General features: G+C 41.8%; 1 protein-coding gene across 3 annotated transcripts in view; it reads left to right on the forward strand.

The window, feature by feature from the left end:
- The window catches only part of ift27 (intraflagellar transport 27 homolog (Chlamydomonas)), a 21,824-nt gene extending 3,618 nt beyond the window's left edge, over positions 1-18,206 (forward strand). For 2 of the 3 annotated variants that reach the window (XM_079683356.1, XM_079683357.1), the window contains exons 3-7: positions 3,952-4,011; positions 4,514-4,573; positions 13,598-13,715; positions 14,304-14,413; positions 17,551-18,206. In XM_079683356.1, the coding sequence (XP_079539482.1) occupies positions 3,952-4,011; positions 4,514-4,573; positions 13,598-13,715; positions 14,304-14,413; positions 17,551-17,655 (453 nt within the window). In that variant the 3' untranslated portion in view covers positions 17,656-18,206. The remainder of the gene's footprint in view (positions 1-3,951; positions 4,012-4,513; positions 4,574-13,597; positions 13,716-14,303; positions 14,414-17,550) is intronic. The other variant, XM_079683358.1, reaches the window with a different exon arrangement.
- Positions 18,207-19,595: the final 1,389 nt, after the last annotated feature.

Raw genomic sequence — 19,595 nt, forward strand, 5'->3', positions numbered from 1 at the left:
TCTACGACTTAAAATACATCAGAAAATACCCCACTGCTGGATTTAAAATAGAGGATGCTAACAAGTGTCTAAATGAGACGACTAAACGTCTTCACGCCCATCATTAGCCACCTTTAGCTTAGCGGTGGTGACGTGAAGTCATGTGACCGTGCTGTAGTTCCTTTATAGCCCAACATTAGCCACCTTTAGCTTAGCGGTGGTGACGTGAAGTCATGTGACCGTGCTGTAGTTCCTTTATAGCCCAACATTAGCCTCCTTTAGCTTAGCGGTGGTGACATGAAGTCATGTGACCGTGCTGTAGTTCCTTTATAGCCCAACATTAGCCACCTTTAGCTTAGCGGTGGTGACGTGAAGTCATGTGACCGTTCTGTAGTTCCTTTATAGCCCAACATTAGCCACCTTTAGCTTAGCGGTGGTGACGTGAAGTCATGTGACCGTGCTGTAGTTCCTTTATAGCCCAACATTAGCCACCTTTAGCTTAGCGGTGGTGACGTGAAGTCATGTGACCGTGCTGTAGTTCCTTTATAGCCCAACATTAGCCACCTTTAGCTTATCGATGGTTACGTGAAGTCATGTGACCGTGCTGTAGTTCCTTTATAGCCCAACATTAGCCTCCTTTAGCTTAGCGGTGGTTACGTGAAGTCATGTGACCGTGCTGTAGTTCCTTTATAGCCCAACATTAGCCACCTTTAGCTTAGCGGTGGTGACGTGAAGTCATGTGACCGTGCTGTAGTTCCTTTATAGCCCAACATTAGCCACCTTTAGCTTAGCGGTGGTGACGTGAAGTCATGTGACCGTGCTGTAGTTCCTTTATAGCCCAACATTAGCCACCTTTAGCTTAGCGGTGGTGACGTGAAGTCATGTGACCGTGCTGTAGTTCCTTTATAGCCCAACATTAGCCTCCTTTAGCTTAGCGGTGGTGACATGAAGTCATGTGACCGTGCTGTAGTTCCTTTATAGCCCAACATTAGCCACCTTTAGCTTAGCGGTGGTGACGTGAAGTCATGTGACCGTTCTGTAGTTCCTTTATAGCCCAACATTAGCCACCTTTAGCTTAGCGATGGTTACGTGAAGTCATGTGACCGTACTGTAGTTCCTTTATAGCCCAACATTAGCCTCCTTTAGCTTAGCGGTGGTTACGTGAAGTCATGTGACCGTGCTGTAGTTCCTTTATAGCCCAACATTAGCCACCTTTAGCTTAGCGGTGGTGACGTGAAGTCATGTGACCGTGCTGTAGTTCCTTTATAGCCCAACATTAGCCACCTTTAGCTTAGCGGTGGTGACGTGAAGTCATGTGACCGTGCTGTAGTTCCTTTATAGCCCAACATTAGCCACCTTTAGCTTAGCGGTGGTGACGTGAAGTCATGTGACCGTGCTGTAGTTCCTTTATAGCCCAACATTAGCCTCCTTTAGCTTAGCGGTGGTGACGTGAAGTCATGTGACCGTGCTGTAGTTCCTTTATAGCCCAACATTAGCCACCTTTAGCTTAGCGGTGGTGACGTGAAGTCATGTGACCGTGCTGTAGTTCCTTTATAGCCCAACATTAGCCACCTTTAGCTTAGCGGTGGTGACGTGAAGTCATGTGACCGTGCTGTAGTTCCTTTATAGCCCAACATTAGCCACCTTTAGCTTAGCGGTGGTGACGTGAAGTCATGTGACCGTGCTGTAGTTCCTTTATAGCCCAACATTAGCCACCTTTAGCTTAGCGGTGGTGACCTGAAGTCATGTGACCGTGCTGTAGTTCCTTTATAGCCCAACATTAGCCTCCTTTAGCTTAGCGGTGGTGACGTGAAGTCATGTGACCGTGCTGTAGTTCCTTTATAGCCCAACATTAGCCACCTTTAGCTTAGCGGTGGTGACGTGAAGTCATGTGATCGTGCTGTAGTTCCTTTATAGCCCAACATTAGCTTTTTACTTCTGGAGAATGCATTTACAAAATCCTTGGACAAATCCCATTGCTTTTAGTCAAGGGATGCTAACTTCTGTGTCGGCCTACTAAAAAACAACACTGCATACGCCCAGGAGGATGAACCCTTTCTATGTTAGCTTTATTTTGGTGACAATGGTTTTCAATGTAAGTTTTCACTGCAGATAGAAACAGGGAACAGCTTGTCATCTAAAACAGAAGTTCTTCTTCCTGCAGATGCTCATCCCTCTTGTTCCTCAACTTTTTTCCTCTGAAGGGTAACGGAGGCTGTCGGCCATGCTGCTCACGTCCCGCTTTGAAAATGTCAGACGGCCCGTTAGCAATATCCAGAGCTTATTTGTTGCTAATAGGAACTCATTGACATTCCAGAGAGAGAAGCTTCCAACTCATTACTGTGTGTGTGTGTGTGTGTGTGTGTGTGTGTGTGTGTGTGTGTGTGTGTGTGTGTGTGTGTGTGTGTGTGTGTGTGTGTGTGTGTGTGTGTGTGTGTGTGTGTGTGTGTGTGTGTGTGTGTGTGTGTGTGTGTGTGTGTGTGTGTGTGTGTGTGTGAGGTAAATGTTGCTCTGAGGTGTGAGAGGTGTGTAAGTCTCTGGTGTTTTGACACGCTGCGTTCAGAGTGAGCTCAGATCAGTTTAGATTTGTTGCTGATGTGAAGCGACCTCCTGTTGAAGGTCAGCGCTGATTTGAGAGCAGCCGGCAGACGTCCGGATCACTTATGCCCCTTTCACACCAACGCGGTTCCAGGGCCGGTTTGGAGCTAGAGCCTGAAAAGCACCGTTTTTTCCTGTTCACACCGCAGCAGAGCCGGCTCTAAGTACCGAAAACCGTTTTGTTTCAAGCACCAAAAAGAAGCAAGAACCGCATACGTCACACTTACGTCGGAGAGGGGCGAGATTATCCGGAGCTAACAGTTAAAGGCGAGTACGGCAAATACAAGTTGCAACTAGCAGTAGCACTGAGCAAAGTGACTAGAACGCAACCACACACCACTCGTGTGATTCTGTTTATTTGTACCTTACTTTGACCATCCGTTTGCTGTAGTCAAGATATATTCAGTTTAGCTTCGGTTGCTATGCTAACATCACCCATTTCATACCAGAGAAACTTTCATAACAGCGTTGTGATGCCAAACAGCGGGCAGCACTGCAGCGGTTGGTAAATGCCGCTGAACTACATTAATAAACAATGAACCACGGCACTCAGGAGAAAAGTATACGAGTTGAGAAGTAGTTATTTGATTGAATCTGGCTTCGTATGATTAAAAGCAACACGATCATCGACCCGACGCCGTTGGGGAGAAAATCAGCGACTTAAATGGTGACGTCATGACGCAGCCGCGGCAGCACCAGTCGGGCTCTGGGCGATGTGAACAAAGCGGAGGCTGAAAAGAAGAACCGGTTCCGAACCAGAAGAGCGCAAGAGCGAGGAGCTAGAACGGAAACCGCGTTGGTGTGAACGGGGCAACAGACACGTTAGATCTCTGAGCTCCTGAAGAAACGTGCAGCTGTGATGAGATCATATTTATTATATCCTCTGCTTTCATATCTAACACCTGGCTTCATTTAAAGTCTGTGAACGTCCCCACCTTACAAAGAAAACTTTAGTCTGTTCAAGATATCCTGAGAAACACAACTAGACACATGTTGATGTAGAAGAGACATGAAGAAGAGGGGACACATGTTGATGTAGAAGAGACATGAAGAAGAGGGGACACATGTTGATGTAGAAGAGACATGAAGAAGAGGGGACACATGTTGATCTAGAAGAGACATGAAGAAGAGGGGACACATGTTGATGTAGAAGAGACATGAAGAAGAGGGGACACATGTTGATGTAGAAGAGACATGGAGAAGAGGGGACACATGTTGATGTAGAAGAGACATGAAGAAGAGGGGACACATGTTGATGAAGAAGAGACATGGAGAAGAGGGGACACATGTTGATGTAGTAGAAACATGGAGAAGTGGATTGTCCGTAATAGGTGACCTTTAAAATAAACGTCCTCTTTCTCCTGTGTTCTAAAGACGACGGGAGTGGATCTGATGACGAAGTGCGTCCAGATCCCAGAGACCAGCGACAACGTGGTGAGTCTCCTCTTCATCTTCCTCCTCCTCCTCCTCCTCCTCTTCCTCCTCTTCCTCTTCTTCCTCTTCATTCATATTTCAATGTAAATACTTCTTTCTTTAATTTTAAATGTTACTTTATTTTTAATAATTTATTTTTTATGTTATTATAGTAAAATAGTTCTATCAGTTTTTTTTTTGTTTTTTTTTTACTTGTATGTTTGCACCACAACATCAAGTCTAAATCCTCGTACATGTCAACCTATCTGGTTCTGATTATCCTCTTCATCCTCCTCTTCATCCTCCTGTTCTTATAGCAGTCAGTAAACCACAGGAGCTGGGCGGTGAGAAATGAACTCCACCACAGCATTAATACTGTTAGTCTCTCCTCTGTATTCAGTGAGCAACAGGGCAGCATTGCAGGGAGAACAGGGATACCCTCGCCACAGAGAACAGGGACATTGAAAAGCTTGTGATTGTCTAAAGCTTCACGTTTGACTCCTCCTCCTCTCTTCCCCTCCAGGAGCTCTACATCGTGGACTCGGCAGGGAAGCAGACGTTAGTGGAAGCCTGCGAGAAAATGGTGAGACAATTACGTTTATTTAGAGTTTTTAACCGGTAGAATTCACCGTCCAGGGCTCCTCAAATAAAGTTGTATTTATTCAAAATGTATGAACTCAGGGGGCTGCTGGAGTTTAATCAGAGGGGGAAGAAGTACTGAGATGTTATACATAAGATAAAGTTATAATAAAAAAGTTCTGCATTCACTTTTGTACTTTAGGAAAAAGTACTGGCATCAAATTATATTTGAACTAGAAGTCAAAGGACATTTTTCTGATTATTGTTGTATTATATTACTGGATTATAATTAGTGAAGCATGTGAATCATTTACATGTTTAAGCTGTTAAAGGTAAAGGTATGTTTTTATACTACCAGGTGTCTTAACCCATAATATTACATCATACAACCAAGTAATTAGTCATTTATATCTAATGTAGCTTACAAATGAAGTAGAAACTAATGTTGTCAAATACACGTGGCGGAGTATAAAAGAATACAATATTTGCCTCTCAGTAACTCCATCTACTGACGTTACTCTCTGTAACTCCATCTACTGACGTTACTCTCTGTAACTCCATCTACTGACGTTACTCTCAGTAACTCCATCTACTGACGTTACTCTCAGTAACTCCATCTACTGACGTTACTCTCTGTAACTCCATCTACTGACGTTACTCTCAGTAACTCCATCTACTGACGTTACTCTCAGTAACTCCATCTACTGACGTTACTCTCAGTAACTCCATCTACTGACGTTACTCTCAGTAACTCCATCTACTGACGTTACTCTCTGTAACTCCATCTACTGACGTTACTCTCTGTAACTCCATCTACTGACGTTACTCTCAGTAACTCCATCTACTGACGTTACTCTCAGTAACTCCATCTACTGACGTTACTCTCTGTAACTCCATCTACTGACGTTACTCTCAGTAACTCCATCTACTGACGTTACTCTCAGTAACTCCATCTACTGACGTTACTCTCTGTAACTCCATCTACTGACGTTACTCTCAGTAACTCCATCTACTGACGTTACTCTCAGTAACTCCATCTACTGACGTTACTCTCTGTAACTCCATCTACTGACGTTACTCTCTGTAACTCCATCTACTGACGTTACTCTCTGTAACTCCATCTACTGACGTTACTCTCAGTAACTCCATCTACTGACGTTACTCTCAGTAACTCCATCTACTGACGTTACTCTCAGTAACTCCATCTACTGACGTTACTCTCTGTAACTCCATCTACTGACGTTACTCTCTGTAACTCCATCTACTGACGTTACTCTCAGTAACTCCATCTACTGACGTTACTCTCAGTAACTCCATCTACTGACGTTACTCTCTGTAACTCCATCTACTGACGTTACTCTCAGTAACTCCATCTACTGACGTTACTCTCAGTAACTCCATCTACTGACGTTACTCTCTGTAACTCCATCTACTGACGTTACTCTCAGTAACTCCATCTACTGACGTTACTCTCAGTAACTCCATCTACTGACGTTACTCTCTGTAACTCCATCTACTGACGTTACTCTCTGTAACTCCATCTACTAACGTTACTCTCTGTAACTCCATCTACTGACGTTACTCTCAGTAACTCCATCTACTGACGTTACTCTCAGTAACTCCATCTACTGACGTTACTCTCTGTAACTCCATCTACTGACGTTACTCTCAGTAACTCCATCTACTGACGTTACTCTCAGTAACTCCATCTACTGACGTTACTCTCAGTAACTCCATCTACTGACGTTACTCTCAGTAACTCCATCTACTGACGTTACTCTCTGTAACTCCATCTACTGACGTTACTCTCTGTAACTCCATCTACTGACGTTACTCTCAGTAACTCCATCTACTGACGTTACTCTCTGTAACTCCATCTACTGACGTTACTCTCAGTAACTCCATCTACTGACGTTACTCTCTGTAACTCCATCTACTGACGTTACTCTCAGTAACTCCATCTACTGACGTTACTCTCTGTAACTCCATCTACTGACGTTACTCTCAGTAACTCCATCTACTGACGTTACTCTCTGTAACTCCATCTACTGACGTTACTCTCAGTAACTCCATCTACTGACGTTACTCTCAGTAACTCCATCTACTGACGTTACTCTCAGTAACTCCATCTACTGACGTTACTCTCAGTAACTCCATCTACTGACGTTACTCTCTGTAACTCCATCTACTGACGTTACTCTCTGTAACTCCATCTACTGACGTTACTCTCTGTAACTCCATCTACTAACGTTACTCTCTGTAACTCCATCTACTAACGTTACTCTCTGTAACTCCATCTACGAACGTTATTCTCAGTAACTCCATCTACTGACGTTACTCTCTGTAACTCCATCTACTGACGTTACTCTCTGAAACTCCATCTACTAACGTTACTCTCTGTAACTCCATCTACTAACGTTACTCTCTGTAACTCCATCTACTGACGTTACTCTCTGTAACTCCATCTACTGACGTTACTCTCTGTAACTCCATCTACTGACGTTACTCTCTGAAACTCCATCTACTAACGTTACTCTCTGTAACTCCATCTACTAACGTTACTCTATGTAACTCCATCTACTGACGTTACTCTCAGTAACTCCATCTACTAACGTTACTCTCTGTAACTCCATCTACTAACGTTACTCTCTGTAACTCCATCTACTAATGTTACTCTCTGTAACTCCATCTACTAACGTTACTCTCTGTAACTCCATCTACTAACGTTACTCTGAGTAACTCCATCTACTAACGTTACTCTCTGTAACTCCATCTACTAACGTTACTCTGATTAACTCCATCTACTGACGTTACTCTCAGTAACTCCATCTACTAACGTTACTCTCAGTAACTCCATCTACTAACGTTACTCTCTGTAACTCCATCTACTGACGTTACTCTCAGTAACTCCATCTACTAACGTTACTCTCTGTAACTCCATCTACTGACGTTACTCTCAGTAACTCCATCTACTAACGTTACTCTCTGTAACTCCATCTACTGACGTTACTCTCTGTAACTCCATCTACTAACGTTACTCTCAGTAACTCCATCTACTAACGTTACTCTGATTTACTCCATCTACTGACGTTACTCTCTGTAACTCCATCTACTAACGTTACTCTGAGTAACTCCATCTACTAACGTTACTCTCTGTAACTCCATCTACTAACGTTACTCTCTGTAACTCCATCTACTGACGTTATTCTCAGTAACTCCATCTACTAACGTTACTCTCAGTAACTCCATCTACTGACGTTACTCTCTGTAACTCCATCTACTAACGTTACTCTCTGTAACTCCATCTACTGACGTTACTCTCAGTAACTCCATCTACTGACGTTACTCTCAGTAACTCCATCTACTAACGTTACTCTCTGTAACTCCATCTACTAACGTTACTCTCTGTAACTCCATCTACTGACGTTACTCTCAGTAACTCCATCTACTGACGTTACTCTCTGTAACTCCATCTACTAACGTTACTCTCAGTAACTCCATCTACTGACGTTACTCTCTGTAACTCCATCTACTAACGTTACTCTCAGTAACTCCATCTACTGACGTTACTCTCTGTAACTCCATCTACTAACGTTACTCTCTGTAACTCCATCTACTGACGTTACTCTCTGTAACTCCATCTACTAACGTTACTCTATGTAACTCCATCTACTAACGTTACTCTCTGTAACTCCATCTACTAACGTTACTCTCTGTAACTCCATCTACTGACGTTACTCTCTGTAACTCAATCTACTAACGTTACTCTCTGTAACTCCATCTACTGACGTTACTCTCTGTAACTCCATCTACTAACGTTACTCTATGTAACTCCATCTACTAACGTTACTCTCTGTAACTCCATCTACTAACGTTACTCTCTGTAACTCCATCTACTGACGTTACTCTCAGTAACTCCATCTACTGACGTTACTCTATGTAACTCCATCTACTAACGTTACTCTCAGTAACTCCATCTACTAACGTTACTCTCTGTAACTCCATCTACTGACGTTACTCTCAGTAACTCCATCTACTAACGTTACTCTCTGTAACTCCATCTACTAACGTTACTCTCTCTAACTCCATCTACTGACGTTACTCTATGTAACTCCATCTACTAACGTTACTCTCAGTAACTCCATCTACTAACGTTACTCTCAGTAACTCCATCTACTGACGTTACTCTCTGTAACTCCATCTACTGACGTTACTCTCAGTAACTCCATCAACTAACGTTACTCTCTGTAACTCCATCTAGTAACGTTACTCTCTGTAACTCCATCTAGTAACGTTACTCTCAGTAACTCCATCTACTAACGTTACTCTCTGTAACTCCATCTACTAACGTTACTCTCAGTAACTCCATCTACTAACGTTACTCTCTGTAACTCCATCTACTGACGTTACTCTCTGTAACTCCATCTACTGACGTTACTCTCAGTAACTCCATCTACTAACGTTACTCTCTGTAACTCCATCTAGTAACGTTACTCTCTGTAACTCCATCTACTGACGTTACTCTCAGTAACTCCATCTACTAACGTTACTCTCTGTAACTCCATCTACTGACGTTACTCTCAGTAACTCCATCTACTGACGTTACTCTCAGTAACTCCATCTACTAACGTTACTCTCAGTAACTCCATCTACTAACGTTACTCTCTGTAACTCCATCTACTAACGTTACTCTCTGTAACTCCATCTACTAACGTTACTCTCAGTAACTCCATCTACTGACGTTACTCTCTGTAACTCTATCTACTAACGTTACTCTCTGTAACTCCATCTACTAACGTTACTCTATGTAACTCCATCTACTAACGTTACTCTCTGTAACTCCATCTACTAACGTTACTCTCAGTAACTCCATCTACTGACGTTATTCTCTGTAACTCCATCTACTGACGTTACTCTCAGTAACTCCATCTACTAACGTTACTCTCTGTAACTCCATCTACTGACGTTACTCTCTGTAACTCCATCTACTAACGTTACTCTCTGTAACTCCATCTACTAACGTTACTCTCAGTAACTCCATCTACTGACGTTACTCTCTGTAACTCCATCTACTAACGTTACTCTCAGTAACTCCATCTACTAACGTTACTCTCAGTAACTCCATCTACTGACGTTACTCTCAGTAACTCCATCTACTAACGTTACTCTCAGTAACTCCATCTACTAACGTTACTCTCAGTAACTCCATCTACTAACGTTACTCTCAGTAACTCCATCTACTAACGTTACTCTCTGTAACTCCATCTACTAACGTTACTCTCTGTAACTCCATCTACTGACGTTACTCTCTGTAACTCCATCTACTAACGTTACTCTCAGTAACTCCATCTACTGACGTTACTCTCTGTAACTCCATCTACTGACGTTACTCTCTGTAACTCCATCTACTAACGTTACTCTCTGTAACTCCATCTACTAACGTTACTCTCTGTAACTCCATCTACTAACGTTACTCTCAGTAACTCCATCTACTGACGTTACTCTCTGTAACTCCATCTACTAACGTTACTCTCTGTAACTCCATCTACTAACGTTACTCTCTGTAACTCCATCTACTAACGTTACTCTCTGTAACTCCATCTACTAACGTTACTCTCTGTAACTCCATCTACTGACGTTACTCTCTGTAACTCCATCTACTAACGTTACTCTCTGTAACTCCATCTACTAACGTTACTCTCTGTAACTCCATCTACTAACGTTACTCTCAGTAACTCCATCTACTAACGTTACTCTCTGTAACTCCATCTACTGACGTTACTCTCTGTAACTCCATCTACTAACGTTACTCTCTTTAACTCCATCTACTGACGTTACTCTCTGTAACTCCATCTACTAACGTTACTCTCTTTAAATCCATCTACTGACGTTACTCTCTGTAACTCCATCTACTGACGTTACTCTCTGTAACTCCATCTACTAACGTTACTCTCTGTAACTCCATCTACTAACGTTACTCTCTGTAACTCCATCTACTAACGTTACTCTCTGTAACTCCATCTACTAACGTTACTCTCAGTAACTCCATCTACTAACGTTACTCTCAGTAACTCCATCTACTAACGTTACTCTCAGTAACTCCATCTACTAACGTTACTCTCTGTAACTCCATCTACTAACGTTACTCTCTGTAACTCCATCTACTAACGTTACTCTCAGTAACTCCATCTACTAACGTTACTCTCTGTAACTCCATCTACTAACGTTACTCTCAGTAACTCCATCTACTAACGTTACTCTCAGTAACTCCATCTACTAACGTTACTCTCTGTAACTCCATCTACTAACGTTACTCTCTGTAACTCCATCTACTAACGTTACTCTCAGTAACTCCATCTACTGACGTTACTCTCTGTAACTCCATCTACTAACGTTACTCTCTGTAACTCCATCTACAAACGTTACTCTCAGTAACTCCATCTACTGACGTTACTCTCTGTAACTCTATCTACTGACGTTACTCTCAGTAACTCCATCTACTGACGTTACTCTCTGTAACTCCATCTACTAACGTTACTCTCTGTAACTCCATCTACTAACGTTACTCTCAGTAACTCCATCTACTGACGTTACTCTCTGTAACTCTATCTACTAACGTTACTCTCAGTAACTCCATCTACTGACGTTACTCTCTGTAACTCTATCTACTAACGTTACTCTCTGTAACTCCATCTACTAACGTTACTCTATGTAACTCCATCTACTAACGTTACTCTCTGTAACTCCATCTACTGACGTTACTCTCAGTAACTCAATCTACTGACGTTACTCTCAGTAACTCCATCTACTGACGTTACTCTCTGTAACTCCATCTACTAACGTTACTCTCTGTAACTCCATCTACTAACGTTATTCTCTGTAACTCCATCTACTGACGTTACTCTCTGTAACTCCATCTACTAACGTTACTCTCAGTAACTCCATCTACTAACGTTACTCTCTGTAACTCCATCTACTGACGTTACTCTCAGTAACTCCATCTACTGACGTTACTCTCTGTAACTCCATCTACTGACGTTACTCTCAGTAACTCCATCTACTGACGTTACTCTCTGTAACTCCATCTACTGACGTTACTCTCTGTAACTCCATCTACTGACGTTACTCTCTGTAACTCCATCTACGAACGTTACTCTCAGTAACTCCATCTACTGACGTTACTCTCTGTAACTCCATCTACTGACGTTACTCTCAGTAACTCCATCTACTGACGTTACTCTCAGTAACTCCATCTACTAACGTTACTCTCTGTAACTCCATCTACTGGCGTTACTCTCAGTAACTCCATCTACTAACGTTACTCTCTGTAACTCCATCTACTGACGTTACTCTCAGTAACTCCATCTACTGACGTTACTCTCTGTAACTCCATCTACTGACGTTACTCTCTGTAACTCCATCTACTGACGTTACTCTCTGTAACTCCATCTACTAACGTTACTCTCTGTTACTCCATCTACTGACGTTACTCTGAGTAACTCCATCTACTAACGTTACTCTCTGTAACTCCATCTACTAACGTTACTCTCTGTAACTCCATCTACTAACGTTACTCTCAGTAACTCCATCTACTAACGTTACTCTCTGTAACTCCATCTACTAACGTTACTCTCTGTAACTCCATCTACTAACGTTACTCTCTGTAACTCCATCTACTAACGTTACTCTGAGTAACTCCATCTACTGACGTTACTCTCTGTAACTCCATCTACTGACGTTACTCTATGTAACTCCATCTACTAACGTTACTCTCTGTAACTCCATCTACTGACGTTACTCTCTGTAACTCCATCTACTAACGTTACTCTCTGTAACTCCATCTACTGACGTTACTCTCTGTAACTCCATCTACTAACGTTACTCTCTGTAACTCCATCTACTGACGTTACTCTCTGTAACTCCATCTACTAACGTTACTCTCTGTAACTCCATCTACTGACGTTACTCTCAGTAACTCCATCTACTGACGTTACTCTCAGTAACTCCATCTACTAACGTTACTCTCAGTAACTCCATCTACTAACGTTACTCTCAGTAACTCCATCTACTAACGTTACTCTCAGTAACTCCATCTACTGACGTTACTCTCTGTAACTCCATCTACTGACGTTACTCTCTGTAACTCCATCTACTAACGTTACTCTCAGTAACTCCATCTACTAACGTTACTCTCAGTAACTCCATCTACTAACGTTACTCTCAGTAACTCCATCTACTGACGTTACTCTCAGTAACTCCATCTACTGACGTTACTCTCTGTAACTCCATCTACTGACGTTACTCTCAGTAACTCCATCTACTGACGTTACTCTCAGTAACTCCATCTACTGACGTTACTCTCTGTAACTCCATCTACTGACGTTACTCTCAGTAACTCCATCTACTGACGTTACTCTCAGTAACTCCATCTACTGACGTTACCCTCTGTAACTCCATCTACTAACGTTACTCTCTGTAACTCCATCTACTAACATTACTCTCTGTAACTCCATCTACTGACGTTACTCTCAGTAACTCCATCTACTGACGTTACTCTCTGTAACTCCATCTACTGACGTTACTCTCAGTAACTCCATCTACTGACGTTACTCTCAGTAACTCCATCGAAAGTTGTTTGATGACTTTTTGATCACCAATATCTTAAAATTGGCCTTGTGACTTCGCCTCTCTTGTTTATTAACTCGCCTACTTTTGATCCACTTTGTTGGAGTTGTCTCTCTCTCTCTCTCTCTCTCTCTCTCTCTCTCTCTCTCTCTCTCTCTCTCTCTCCCGTAGCTGTTACCGTTATTTAAGACGATGACTCTCTCGCTCGGGAAACACTCGTTTGGGGCGATGTTTTGTTGTGACTGTGTAATTACATCGAAAAGTCTCTTTTTCAGATTTCTTATATTTGCCTTATATATTCTGGTCAATATGGTACTTTGTTGCATTCCAACACTGAGTATAATTGTGCCACAGAGGTATGAAGAATTACTCTGATGTGTTATTCTTCTTCTCTTCTCCTCAGTGGGGGGAGGTGTCGTTGTTGTGTCTGGTTTTTGACCTCTCCAGTGAGCAGTCGTTTGCAAACTGCAGCCACTGGATGGAGAGAGTCAGAGCTCACTGCAGAGGAAAACACCTTCCAGGTAACAAGCCTTAGAGTTTAAAAGAATTGAGAATAAACCTACAGACTGTCAAAAATAGTTAAATCGACAGTTCTGTGGACATTTCCATTTTGAAACTGCACCGTTAGGCCGCCTCAGATGTCGATATTAAGGGAAAAAGTAAGGTAGAAAGCAATATCAGCTGATTTTAAACATTAATTATAAACCTAAGATACCTAAAATTAGCTTATTAACAAATAGTAAAGTCAAGGATAGGAGGAAATGACTAACATCTGCTCTCTGATATCAAACAGGTGGCAATAAGTCAGATTGTATATAAGTCTAAAATTACCCTACTTTTTATTTTATTTATTACCTCAGTAAACAATTTCCTGATGAGTTAATGGTCTCGATCTCTATCTTCAAGTCTTCTACAACATTGCATGATGTTAAACTATGTTTCTTGTGTGTGTGTGTGTGTGTGTGTGTGTGTGTGTGTGTGTGTGTGTGTGTGTGTGTGTGTGTGTGTGTGTGTGTGTGTGTGTGTGTGTGTGTGTGTGTGTGTGTGTGTGTGTGTGTGTGTGTGTGTGTGTGTGTGTGTGTGTGTGTGTGTGTGTGTGTGTGTCTCAGGTGTCTTAGTGGGCAACAAAACCGATCTGTCCACTAGAAGAGAGGTCCAGGCGTCCGTGGCCCAGGAATGGGCCGAAAGCCAGGGGTTGGAGTACCACGAGACGTCGGCTGTAAGTGTATTTCACTCTGGATATTTTAAATGTTAATAATTGAGTTTTTGGGAGAAGGGGTGGGATTAAATAAGTGTAAACTTCTTCCCACCCCTTTTCGGATGTAGGTTGATCATTGGTTTGTATACAATTTGTAAGTCAATCATATTTTTGTTTATCAATTTGATACTGCTTAACCTGTTGAACCCCTTCCCCCCGCCCCGGGCGGAAAAACGCATCATCTGCAGGAAACAGCGTCTGAGGGCTTCTTAATATTTAATAAACTATGAATGTGTCATATCCCAGGGTGTCCGCGGGGTCTTAAAAAGTATTGAAAGTTGATAAATCAATTTAGCGAAAATTAAGTCTATTAAAAAGTATTAATCTGCATTTTCCAAGGTATTACATTTTGTATCTTGTTTTCAATAAGTATATAAATTGTCCAAAGAGGTTGTATTCTACAGTGTGCCTGAATGTAATCATTGCGTAGGTGTGTAGTGTCATTCTGTGTAGTTTATTTATGGCATCCCGTTGGACAAGTCTGAGTCCAAATGGTTGGAAGATAATGAGGAAGGACAATCAATACTGTATATAGTCAATGTGAGATAAAGTGTGTCGCCAAGGTAACCGGTTAAAGCTCAAAGTGGCGATGGGGTCTTAAAAATGTATGGAAAGAGTCTTAAAAAAGGTATTAAAAGGTTTTACATCTGACTTCAGGATTCCTGCATATAGCCTGTATCCATGTAACGGGAAGAAACTCAGCTAATTGATCTTTTTTTTTGCAAAAAAACCCACAAAGCTAACGCTGAGCCTCTGAATTAGCCTCGAGCGAAAAAATGCTGACGCCGTTTGCAGAGAAAACACGGTATAACAGCCTTATTACTTATATTACTTATCATAACTGCACATCCAACCCATCGAGACACAGAATCGATAGGTATCTAGATCATCACTCCATGATAAGAACTCCCAACTTTATAAACAAAAACAGACATCACAACACGTGGCGCTAGGTAGCGAACACGGCAATATCTCTTACCTGTGTTGTTGTCTGATCAAAAGTTGTATTCAATGGCATTAAAACTATAAAAATGCTGCTGAAGGTTCATCCATAGGTTAATCCAATGTGTCTGTGTCACTTTGAAAATATTTCTGATAATCCATAAGCAATAAACCTACTTTTAAGTTTTCAGATGTCAGAGCGTGAGACAGGTTTCGATTTGGGGAAACTGCGTGCGCGTAGCCCCCACTTCACAATGGTAACGTTGGTGTGTATGTGGAAATCCGCCTTCGATTCTATTGGCTCTAACGGTTAAAAAGAGATGTCAATCATCAAAATCGACCAATGGGTTCCAGAGAAACGGCAAAAACGCCCATTTCCACCCAAATGAGCCCAGAGGTGGAGTTTTTTTTTTTTAAACTTCTCTAAAAAGGTCAAATGTCACTTGTTTTGCATCAATCTTGATACAGGGTACTTATTATATGTTGTACTTTGGATTCCTAAAGCTTTTAGTCTACCTTACCATCATTCGAGGGTGGTTTTCACTATAAGTAAAAAAAGAATGTGGGCGGACACAATAATTTACAGTTTTTTACTATGTTCAATCGGAATTTAGAGATTGGCCCTGTGGGCCATCTAAGCTAATTTACAGATGGCCCTGAGACCAAAAGAGATTGCCCTGAAAAATGTGCGCGGACGAAATGGCACGAAGGGCTTGGGGGGCCTCCCCCTAGAACGTTTAGATTTTTGCAGGTCTTAGATGCTGTCTGGTGCATTCTCTAGACTGAATTATAAGATGAACCAGCACAATATGATATTGTACAATTTCAATTTTATTCTTCATTTCACTTGTTTGTTTGTTCTTGTTTGTGTTTGCTCGATTGCATGCCCTGCATAGCTATAAGACATACTTAAGTTGTTGGTCAAGACACTTTCCATCTGATGAAGGCAAATGCCTTCCCAGATGTAAAAAAGTAGAAAACATTACATTCAGTTATAACTGCCAAAACAAACATTATTTACACTATTATGGCCCCTGTTAAAAATGTTTGTAATGTTATCTACTGTAAATTGGTCGAATGAATGCTTCCTCATCCGGAAGCTGACCGAGCAGACCCGAGCAGCAGTCGAGAGAAGCCGAGCGCATCCGCGAAGCACACAAAATGGCAACGTCAGAGTTCCCGTTAGCCGGCAAATCTAAATCTCTTTGGTCAAAATAATTTCCCTTTAGCGCAATACCGCTTCAATTGCGCCACTTATGTGACAGACAAGAATAGTCAATTCTAATGTCTAACACTTAATGTGGAGAAAGAGATGTCCTGTATGGGTTGATTGTGCGTTGATCTGTTGCTAATGCCTCGGGGTTCCGGTGGGCATGTAAACAAATGCATAATGCTGCGCTATACTTTGTGGCCTCACCCAGTTGCATAGCGACACTTATTGCTTATTGTTTTAATAAGCAGGTAGTCATATCATTAGCTAGAACTAGCTGGATCTGATCGATATGGACATAAACGCGAGTGAAGTCTAATCTGACGGGAGAGAGAGATTAACTGCTGCTGACGAGTCGACAGGCATGATCACATGAAGCGGTGAGCGAATAAAACACACTCTTCAGGTTAGAATATCACACGTAGCTATTTTAATTACCTCTCAAACTACCGTAACTAGTTATAGATATGTTTAGTTTCACTGTCGGGTCACTCATTACTGGATCCGCGAGCTGCATGATACTGGCATAATAGATTGCCCGATCGGGCCACCAGCAGGTGAGGCTTCATTGCCCGAGCTAAATACTTGATGGCCCCGGGCCATCGGGCAGTCCTTAATGTCGAGCCCTGATATTGATTCTGACTTTTCTATATCCAACTCACAGGTTTATCATTCCTTTGAGAACAAAGATTATTAATTTTCCACTTTTAGAAGTGTAGTTATGGTCATTTGTTCTGGAAATGTCATTTTCGAGCCTGAGACCTGAAAAACAGGTATCTATCTATCTATCTATCTATCTGTCTGTCTGTCTGTCTGTCTGTCTGTCTGTCTGTCTGTCTGTCTATCTATCTATCTATCTATCTATCTATCTATCTATCTATCTATCTATCTATCTATCTATCTATCTATCTATCTATCTATCTAAATACCTGTGTTTTTCCTGCAGAAGGAGAAGGAGAACTGTGACGCTCCGATCCTCGCTTTAGCGACAGCTTTCCACTCTCTGTACCAGGAACACAGAGAGACCATCCAGAATCTGTGTCCAGGATAGACACACAAACATACACACATACACACACACACACACACACACACACACACACACACACACACACACACACACACACACACACACACACACACACACACACACACACACACACACACACACACACACACACACATACACACACAACTTACATTCAGCACTCCTATAAAACACTCTCTTTTCCTTTATTTCCATATTGAATCCCCTTTTCTTCCTCCCCTCCCTTATGGTGTAGTTTTTGTATTCACATGTGACCAACAAGGATACATTACCCTAAATAAGGTAAAATACACTATATAACAGCATTGGTTTTTATTAAATTAACAAATATATGAAACATGTGCCCGTGCCTCCCCCCTGCCACCACTAGATGGTGACAGGGGACCTCTATTTCTCACCTAACCCGAACCAAGTCTTCACCCTAAAATTATATGAGAGAGGTTCCAGGTTGAATTGAGGCGAATATTTGTAATGTTCAGAGATTGTTGTGTTTAATATTCATGAGAATATTTGTCATTGTTCAAATGATAATAAACAAACATTTGCATAAAGCATATTTGTCCACTCATATGTTGATAAGAGAATTCAAAACTTGAAAAATATCCCTCTAAGGTACATTTTGAACAGATAAGAAATGTGTGATTAATTTGCGATTCATCGCGATTAACTATGGACAATCATGCGATTAATCGCGATTAAATATTTGAATCGACTGACAGCCTTAGTTTTGACCAAATCACAATAATACTAATCTGATATCTGGTGAAACAAATGGTCAAACTCATCCTTCCTTTATTGCCTCGCACCCTTTCATTTGTTATGTTGAAAATGAAACAGAGGTACAATCCCAAGTTGTCTTCTATAGACTGTCTTAACAGAAATATGAAAGGCCAGTGAAAGCTGAGACTCCATCATTCCTTAAAGACGTGTCTACAATCGATGACCACATGAAGGAGATACAGAGGGTTGGCACCAAGTCCTTCCTGGAGTTCAATGACCGCATGTCCTTTTCCCCCGACCTTCAACGACGCCCACCACAATCACCGAAGCAGAGACACACACCACCTCCCCTGTCTTCATCACCATGCCTACGTCAACCACCTCCCCCCCTTCAAGACAGCATCTGCGGTGTCCGAAGCCTGATAAGAATGTTTGTGTACAAAACGCAGCAAACTCTAACTGATATGTGCTGGGTCCAGGCTCAAGGGCATATGGCACTCTCAACTCTTTCCAGGACAAGCCGGGGCCCTGCCTGCCAGTAGCTTTGCCGATATCTGTGTTGATAGGTAATAGATTAAGAGCGCTGAATCAGCTTAGAAACAGGAAGCGCTCAAACGTTTGTGTGATTCCATGTCAGCCACAGCTTGTCACAAAAATCTGACTGATAGTGTATTTAACAAACTTAAACTAGCTTTATTAAATGTCAGGTCTTTGACAGGAAAAACATTTGTAATCAATGATTTTATCACGACGCACAATCTGGATTTTATATTTTTAACGGAAACTTGGATTGAACAAAATAACAACGCAGCTTTTCTTATCAAATCAACACCTCCCAACTTTAGTTTTCTGAGTCAGGAAAGAATGCATAAGAAAGGAGGTGGAGTTGCTATTTGGTTCAATGATTCCATTCAATGCAGGAAGACATCTTATGGGAACTTTGCTTCTTTTGAATATGTGGCCCTTCAGCTGAAATGCTCCTCTCAAGCTCTGTTCCTAAATATCTATAGACCACCCAAATACTGTGCAAGCTTTTTTTATGACTTTACTGAACTGCTGTCTATAGTGTGTATTGACTTTGACCGTCTAGTCCAGTGGTTCTCAAACTTTTTCTGTCAGGCCCCTTTGGAGAAAAAAAAAATCGGGCCCCCCCAACACAAATAGTCAGGTTCAGTGGCGGCGCCAGAGATTTCTTTTGGGGGTGCTGTGGGGTAGCTTGGCGT

The sequence above is a fragment of the Notothenia rossii genome (assembly GCF_949606895.1).
Source record: "Notothenia rossii genome assembly, chromosome: 1".
Taxonomy (NCBI): domain Eukaryota; kingdom Metazoa; phylum Chordata; class Actinopteri; order Perciformes; family Nototheniidae; genus Notothenia; species Notothenia rossii.